General features: G+C 40.4%; 1 protein-coding gene across 1 annotated transcript in view; it reads left to right on the top strand.

The window, feature by feature from the left end:
• The first annotated feature begins 755 nt into the window (after nucleotides 1-755).
• Nucleotides 756-8,531, top strand: part of LOC102433011 (kininogen-1) — a 22,230-nt gene continuing 14,454 nt past the window's right edge. Inside the window, exons 1-3 of the mRNA XM_014452239.2 lie at nucleotides 756-1,086; nucleotides 4,939-5,049; nucleotides 6,578-6,662. Of these exons, the coding sequence (XP_014307725.1) occupies nucleotides 892-1,086; nucleotides 4,939-5,049; nucleotides 6,578-6,662 (391 nt within the window). The 5' untranslated portion in view covers nucleotides 756-891. The remainder of the gene's footprint in view (nucleotides 1,087-4,938; nucleotides 5,050-6,577; nucleotides 6,663-8,531) is intronic.

The following is an 8,531-nucleotide window of genomic DNA, read 5'->3' as shown; positions in this document are numbered from 1 at the left end:
AAGCTAGGTACCCAATCACCAACAACAAAGAAACCAAACATCTTTTTGGGGGGGAAGAGGGTAAGACTTGAAGGCAAATATCTACTAGCCCTTATCTTTAACCTACCTTTAGACCTCCTCTCCCTGAATAGTCTAACTTTATTTGAAAGGTCACTTAGGCTTGGTGAATGAAAGAACCCTATAAAGTCCACCAAACCAGAAACAAGAAGGAAGGACAGGGTAAGCAGGCTTCATTCAAACCATCTCTCTTTAAGTTTCTCCCCTGTCTCCTCCACCCTGGGAACATTTTCCTTTCTACAGCAGATCCAGTTGAATGGAGAGAGGCAAGCTTGGCCAGAGACCAGAAAGGATGCCCATTTTTAGTTTTCAGTCATGCCAATGTCCTGGTGTGAGACTCCCTGCACAAACTATGTCCCTGTGCATGTGCTCTGCAGGAGTGCAAAGAAATTTATTGAAAGGTGTCTCCTCATGGTTGCATTGTTGTCACGTGTAGTAACCTTCATAAATAGCTTTGGGAAAGTCATTTGGGAAAGGGAATAGCAGGTGGTGTGTTTTTTTCTCCTCCTTTATTATATTGTACTCTGATTTGCTATACAAACTTGTGCAATTACCTGGAAATGTGCCCACACATGTCTCCAAAATAAGAACAAGCAGGTCAACAACCCAGTGTTGTAATGTTCCAGCCTGAGATCTACTTGGATAATCCAGCAGAACCATTTGTCCTTTATAAGAGGGCAAATAGTGGAGGGCAGCAGGAAGCCAGGCAGAACCCTAAAGTGCTAAGGCAGAGAGAGGAGAGACAGAAGAGATAAGAGGCTGAAGAGGGTTAACATCAGCCTCCAAGTTAGCTTCCAATTCTTGGTGAAACTCCCAGAGGGAGACTGATAAATCATGAAGTTACTTGCCATCCTTTTCCTTTGTTCCAGGCTGTTAACAAGTTTCGCCCGAGAGGACCAACCACAAGAAATTGACTGCAATGATGAGGATGTATTTAAGGCTGTGGATGCAGCTCTGAAGAAACACAATGATGGAAGCAAAAGTGGCAACCAGTTTGTATTGTACCGCATAACCGAAGGCAACAAGACGGTGAGTGAGTTGTGTTTAACCTTGAGGTCATTTGGGATTTATGATATCACTTGAACCCAGGACAAACACACACACACACACACACACACACACACACACACACACCACAAAAAAATCCCTGATAATTAAAGGTAGAGGGTTACAGCTCTTAGAAAAAACCACCCCCACTCTCTGGACTGGGACTTGGGCAGGGTATGATTAGTCCTCAAGCCTCCAAGGTTGACCTCCTGAGTGATCAGAGGACAGGTATCCTCGGCTGAAATTAAAGAAAGATAGATGCAGTCATTTGAAAGGGACTATGTAGAGTGGGAAAATCCAGAAACTCAGGCCACAGCAAGAGGATTAACTGGGTGACCGTCCTTAAACTGAAATATAAAGACCTCAAAGGGAAGGAGGTGTTTAAGGGGGTATGTCTAACACATACTGTATAATCTCACACATAAATGGAATCTAAATAAGTCAAACTTAACAGAAGTAGAAAGTAGCATGATGGTTGCCAGGGACTGTGGGGTGGGAGAAATGGGGAGGTGTTTGTTAAGGGTACAAACACTCAGTTATAAGAAGAGCCTGGCAGCTTAGTTCAATGGATGAGTGTCAACCTATGAACCAGGAGGTGGTGGTTCAATTCCCAGTCAGGGCACATATCTGGGTTGCAGGCGTGAACCCCATTGTGGGGTGTGCAGGAAGCAGCCAATCAGTGATTCTCTCTCATCATTGATGTTTCTATCTCTCTCTTCTTTTCTCTTCCTCTTTGAAATCAATAAAAATATATTTTAAAAAATAAGATGAGTAGGTCTTGGGGGTCTAATGTACAACATGGTGAATAGAATTAAAAATACTGTATTGTACAGTTGAAATTTGCTTAAAGGCTATATTATAAGAGTTCTCACTACACACACAAAACAGGTAATTATGTGATGTGACAATGTGTTAATTAGCTTATTTGTGGCAATCATTTCACAATGTATACATATAGCAAATCATCTTTTTGTATATCTTAAATACGTCATTTATTTATACTGTGATAAGTATACCTCAATAAATTATACCTCGATAAAACTAGGGTAAATGAGGAACAGTGGGGTATGTCAACAGGAGTCAGAAAAGAAGTTAAAATAGTACTACTATATTAGATAAAATATTTACCCATGAAGGCCCAATGGCTGAATGCATCAAGGGTAACAGCAATATTCTATTTGGTTTTGAATATTCTTTATCACTGATGTATACACTCAGGTTGAAGATAAATCCTGACAGAATGTGTGATTCCAAGAAATACAACTGGATGCATCAAAACTACTGTATTAGGTTGAGGGGGTGAGGGGGTAGGATGAGGGTTTAGTTGTGATTTTGTTGTTGTTGTTGTTTATATAAAAACATTCAGAATGATGCAACTGAAAGGGACAAAATCAAAATCAAACAAACTTTAGCTTTAATTCTCTTTAAAGTCAATCATCGTCTTTGATAAAGGAAATATTAAGCAAAGCTGGCTCAGCAGACCACTCTTCTCTCCAAGGACATCCCTGGGAAGAGTTTGGGTGGCTTTGAAAACAAGCAAATCAGATACAACACAAGAGCGCTTAAAGAATGTGTATGGTATCATGTATCTATGTGGTGGTTCATTCCACAGGACGAATGCATATTTGACACACTGCCTTGTTGCATAACTGATCTATTTATTATCGCATATAGATATCATAACGTCATTGAGGGAGTGATACCACAGGACATTATAAATATGTGGTCCCATGGATGCTCTTTTTTGCAATGTCCTTGACATCCAAAGCCCAATGACCTTACTCATATACCATAATTCTCTCCACCAACTTTTTCCAACTCCTTTAATTTCTTGCAGTCTATGTTTTCCACCTCTTGTTGTTCCAGTTCAAACAAAAAACTAGGGGGACTAAATCGCTACCCTGATTTTCTTCTTTGTGGTCATTTTCCTGAAAGTTGGGGCCCAGTCTTTGGCTGTATCCGTATAATGATCTTGGACACTGTAGAAAAAACATCAAATAGGATCATATGACTTGCTGTCTAGCCTTAGTCAATAAACCTGTGGGACTTTTAAACAAAAGTGCACATGTAAACGTCCTGCATCCAGCATTGTTGAGCTGTCATCAACGTTCTTGTGGCTGTTTTACTATTACAATATTAGGTAAATATGGAAGCAAAGCCATTCCACAGAGTCATTTTTAAAAAAGGAATTCTGGTTCTGTTTTCTAAAGAAATGTAGAAATTCTTAATTTGGATCTATGTATAGTTTCAGCTTTCTTCAGCTGCCAGTGTGTTATCCATCTTTAGCCTAAAAACCTGGCATAAGAGATTTTTGTTTGTTCACCTATGATCTCCTTTTATATTTAGAAAATTAACATCTTTCTTTGGGGGAAATTCTTGGTTATTCTGCAATAACAGAATATGTATTAACTTGTAGATTCAGTGGTTTGATACCTGTTTAATGATGTGCTGATATTCCAGAAGGATTTCTTGCATTTGTGAAAATTAAGATGGGACACAGGGAGGATATTTTTGTTTTTGATGTACCCTGCTTTGAAACTAAAAGTGTTGTGTCATGCAAAAGAAAACAAATTATTTTTAAATGGAAAAAAATCAAAATTAAAAAAATACAAGCTTTCAATAGTTTGTTCAAATGGACTTCACTGTGTCTCTATGATAGTTTACTTCGGTGGAAGAAAATATCCATCCATTTGATATGATGAGATTAAAGAAAACAGCCCATTGGGCTTTTTATTTATTTATTTATTTATTTATTTCTGAAAGTAACATTGAGCCACTCTGATTTACAAACTAGTGTAGTCATGCGAGTCCTGGTGCCTTCGGCAATATTTTATTGGTGTTGTCGTCATTGTGTGACATCTGTGGCAAATGCTTTGTTGTTGGGTATTTTTTTTTTCTAAAATGTCCACAGAATCACTGTCACCTACTGCTTTATCAAAATCTGAGACCCGAAACGAACTTCGGAACTATCGTGTTTGACTCCATCATCTCCCAGATACAAATACTCTGATAAGTGAAGGGTCTAAGAGAGCACTGCCCCTGGACTCAGGAGAACCAGGGTCTGGGTTGGCTTTGCCTTTCCAAGGTGGGAGGCTGCCTAAGCTCTGCCTCCTCTACTTGGGCCTCCTTTCTCTCACCTGCAAAGTGAGGAGCTGGGCAACAGCACCTCTCAGGTCTTTTGCTGCTCCACCATGCCAGGATTTTGCATCTAAAAGCTCATCTAACTCAGAACCTTTGAGCTTTAAAAGTTTTATTTATTATTTTATGGTATGTTAGAAAAAAATAGAAAACAAAACAAACCAAATAAAAATACTAAAATTAAATTAGTTATTACCCATAACTAATCCCATCAACCAGAGATACCTGTTAACATTTTTTTTCAAAAAATGACAAAAGAAAGTACTCTTGTTTGTTGGTTTGTTTTCTAATTGTAAAAGTAATATATATTTGTTTTCAAAGAATACTCAGACAATTTAGGAATGTTTGTTTAAAGAAGAGAGTAAATGATAACCATAAATCCACCACTGAGACGATATGTTAACAGCTTTGTTGCATAACTTTTCAGGCTTTTAAAATCATATATGTGCATGTAATTTGGTTTCTACAAAAATAGGCTAATACTATTTATACTACTTTGTTACTTGAAAATACATGTTTATAAATATATTATGAACATTCTTCCAAGTATTTATAACTTTCAGTATTTTTAGTAAATGTTTTGCTCTTGTTGAATTAAACCAATATCAAATATTCATAACTGCACCAGATCCCTCTCCAATGGTCTGCTGTTGTCAGTTGAATGAGCCCTATGTATCTTTGTTTTCTTTTTTCCAGGGAGACCAGGACATATTTTATTCTGTCAAATACGAAATCAAGGAGGGCGACTGTCCTGTTCAAAGTGGCAAAACCTGGCAGGACTGTGTCTACAAAGAAGCTGAGCAAGCTGTAAGTGTGATGGTCCACAGCCTCCAGTTTTCTCAATCGAGACCAAATTATTCTATTAGTGCTGGGGGTGATGAGTACTGTGGAGCCTGTTTGTGAGGGGTGCACATAAACGCTCACATGTGTACAAAAGTTAAATGGTTGATGTCTATGTTCTTGCACAGACAGAAAGGGCATGAGAGGCCAGCCATGAGATTGGAGAAAGCCCTCCCATGAAGAGGGGACTCCTATGACCAATTGGGTGCTTTATTTGTGCAGACCTGAGTTGGAATTCTACTCTGCCTCTAATTAGCTGACCACTTTTAACCCAGGGGCTCCCTTGTAAAAGGGAGATAAAATTGACCTAAATTGGAAGAAAAGGAGGTATATATGAAAAGATCTTGTTTTAACAACAAGGAATATTAACCAAATGCCCACCATCTGTATGCCACACCACAGCTGGTTGTTTGGACTTACCTGGGGAGCTAACAGCCAGTGTCTGCCAGGAAGGAAGCCACTCTTTTCACAGTCCATGGACTCACCTATTTAATGTGTCAAAATGTTATTGGTGGAAATGGGGTGTCCACTGGTGGGAAGTGGGGGATCCCTTTCCTCACTGAACGTTGGGGCTTCAGTTCTCACGATATCTTGAGAAAAAGAACTTTCTAAGACTCACACAGGAAGATGAGAGATCTTTATTTGTGTGGAATTCCATATCTGCATTTCTAAAGTCCCATTTCCCTTAAAACAGTCCCAAAAGAGGTGCAGCCAAACCAATATCCCAAGTTTCCATTCCATAGTGGAGCTGGGTCTGGCACAGCATCAGGCTAGATCCCATCCATTAGTCCATTGGGGGTGGGGGGGCATATGATGTAGTCCCTGGGGGTGCATGCAGGGAAGTGTGTCCCCTGCAACAAGAGAGCCAGGAGCCACAGTGTGCAAGAGAGGCAAGAGAGAGAACTCCTTTGTTTAGGAGTTTAATATCTGAAATCTTCCCGTGCTTGCAGTGGCCACACCGATTATGTTCCCAGGGGTGACTAACATACAAGTACGTTCCCAACCTCACCCAGACTTTACTGGGCATGTGTCTATTTGGCCTTCCCTTTGCTCATTTTCAGTTAATAACTGGTTATTACAATGGTATCAAAAACACCGCATCCTCTGTGCAGTTGAACTCTGAAGTTGAACTGTTAAGAGGAGAGTTTGGCAGTTAGTTTTAGGGCACTGTGTTCACCTTGGTGAAAAAGAAATATCAACAGTGCTCCAAAAATATCATTGTTTTAAAACCTCACTATCTATACTCCCTTTCCTCCGGACACCTCATGAATATCAATAGCTTGTAAATAATAATGATTAGACTACAAAAACATTCATTCTTGTGTCTCAAAATTCTGTTAGAAAAAAATCTTGTTTTAAATAAGAGAAAAGCCATACTTAGCAACAGCACTAGGTGCACTTCTCCATCTGAAAGATTAAGATAAATGGCTTCTTTCTTTCTTTCTTTCTTTCTTTCTTTCTTTCTTTCTTTCTTTCTTTCTTTCTTTCTTTCTAGGCCACAGGAGAATGCATGGCGACCATAGAAAAGATACCAAATGTGGAATTCTCCGTAACTACCCAGACCTGCCACATTACTTCAGGTAGCTGATATATAGGGTGGCACTGTCCTTGGGGGAAAAGAACCATTTCATGTGGGGCCAGGAGCATAACCTGGACAAAGCCCCTTCCCAGAGGGCAGTGGGTGGCTGTGCAATGCCATTTGCAGCCTTTGGCGGGGGAAGGGGGGGCAGTTTGGGTGGGAGGGGGAAGGTCTGTGGTGGCAGAGTTCTGAGGTGGGACCAGGCTCCTGCCAGTCATCTCCTGGACCCTCCCTGGACAGCAGCACTGAATTAGGTATGTACAAAGGCCCTGGGGAAGACTAGAAAACATGCCACATGCTTCAATTGTGGGGTATAGTAGAGCCAGAAAAGCACAGGCTTTGAGGTCAGATCTGGCCTGCAATCTTTCAAAAGCTCTTCACCTTTTTGGTTTCCCTTTCCCTTAAAAGGGGATCACAGTAATTCTCACTGCAGAGGATTATTGGAGACTGAAACTAGATGTCAAGCTTGAAGTTACAAGCATAAAAATGTGTTGATGATCATCACAATAAAAGTAATCATAGCTGACATTTATTGAGCACTTATTGCTAGCCACAGTGCTAATCGTTTTACACATGTTGATTTCTTTCATCCTCACAACAATTCTATGAGGCAGTGTTAATATTCTCCTTTTATAAATGAGGAAACCCAGGCCCACCACAGTTAAGTATCTTGCCCAGTATCCCATAGCTAGCAATTAGCAGAGTTGGTAGAGTAGACCTTGTAAGAATGAAGCAACTTATGCAGAGATATAACCACTATTAGCTCCTTCCCTCTGGTGGCAGAGTGGCTGGGTGCAGAAGAATGGGCACATCTAGGGACTGTCAGTCACAAAAGCCAACCCAGAACTGGCCTTTTGGAAGATAGGGTTTTAATATAGGAGGCTCCAGAACAGCATCTTCAGCCACACTCGTGAACATCAGTGGAGGAGCAATTGTTCTATAGTCATCCATAAAGAACCCACAAAAACTATATTTCTTGAGTGTCAGCTCTTGCAACAAGTGGAATTCAAAGAAAAACTGTCCAAAACAGAAAAGAAATCACAATTAAAAAAAATTTTTATTAGCTTTTATTATTTAGTTTAAAAACTTTAGCTCATAAGCAAATTTTCACATGATACAGAACACAGCACTTATATACTATGAGAGAAAAAGCTCTTTGCCACTCTTTGGAGATCCACAATTACTACTAGGTCCACAATCCCTTATCTGTAGGAACCCGCCTATTGTCTTCACTAACTGAGAGGTATGGACAGAGAACCCGGAAGGCTGGTGACCCCTGAAGCCCTAGCAAAGGTCAGAGCTGTGCACCCACTGTTAGTCCAGACAATGGTAGCTGAAGCAACTTCCCCACCAGATAGTCATGTAAATCCTTATTGATAAGATAGTCTGTGTGTTACTGGAACTTGCCTGCCTAAGGGCTATGGGTGTATCCCAAACCAATAAAAGGTTGGCGAAGCCTGAGCACCAGTGGAAGTCCTTCCCCTTGAGTTGGACTTACCCGCCTGGCCCCCCAATATTTCCAAATTATATCTTGTCTCTTCTCTTTCATTTATGTGCAGCTCCTCTTCCAGATCCTGAACCCTGAACCACGCGGGACGTGGGGGGAAACATTTACAACACTTATCTGAAACCTGTTTGGCCAAATATGTTTCAGAATTCAAAATTTAAAATCTTTTTAAGTTTTTTAAAAATCTGCCTAGAAATGTTGGAGCAGGATGAAAAATCATTCCGTTGCCTGGAAAAACTGAATTTGCATCTTTTACCCTCAAAAGACTGTGCCATCTCTCCTCTTACCCCAGTCAGAGCTGCCCTTGAGTCAGCATACCAGCCTCTGGTCTCTATTCCCTTCCACCTCCCCCTCTGTGTTCAT

Source organism: Myotis lucifugus, unplaced genomic scaffold (assembly GCF_000147115.1).
Source record: "Myotis lucifugus unplaced genomic scaffold, Myoluc2.0 scaffold_14, whole genome shotgun sequence".
NCBI lineage: Eukaryota > Metazoa > Chordata > Mammalia > Chiroptera > Vespertilionidae > Myotis > Myotis lucifugus.
The sequence above is the reverse complement of the archived record's forward strand: the minus strand, read 5'-3'. Positions and strand labels throughout refer to the sequence as shown.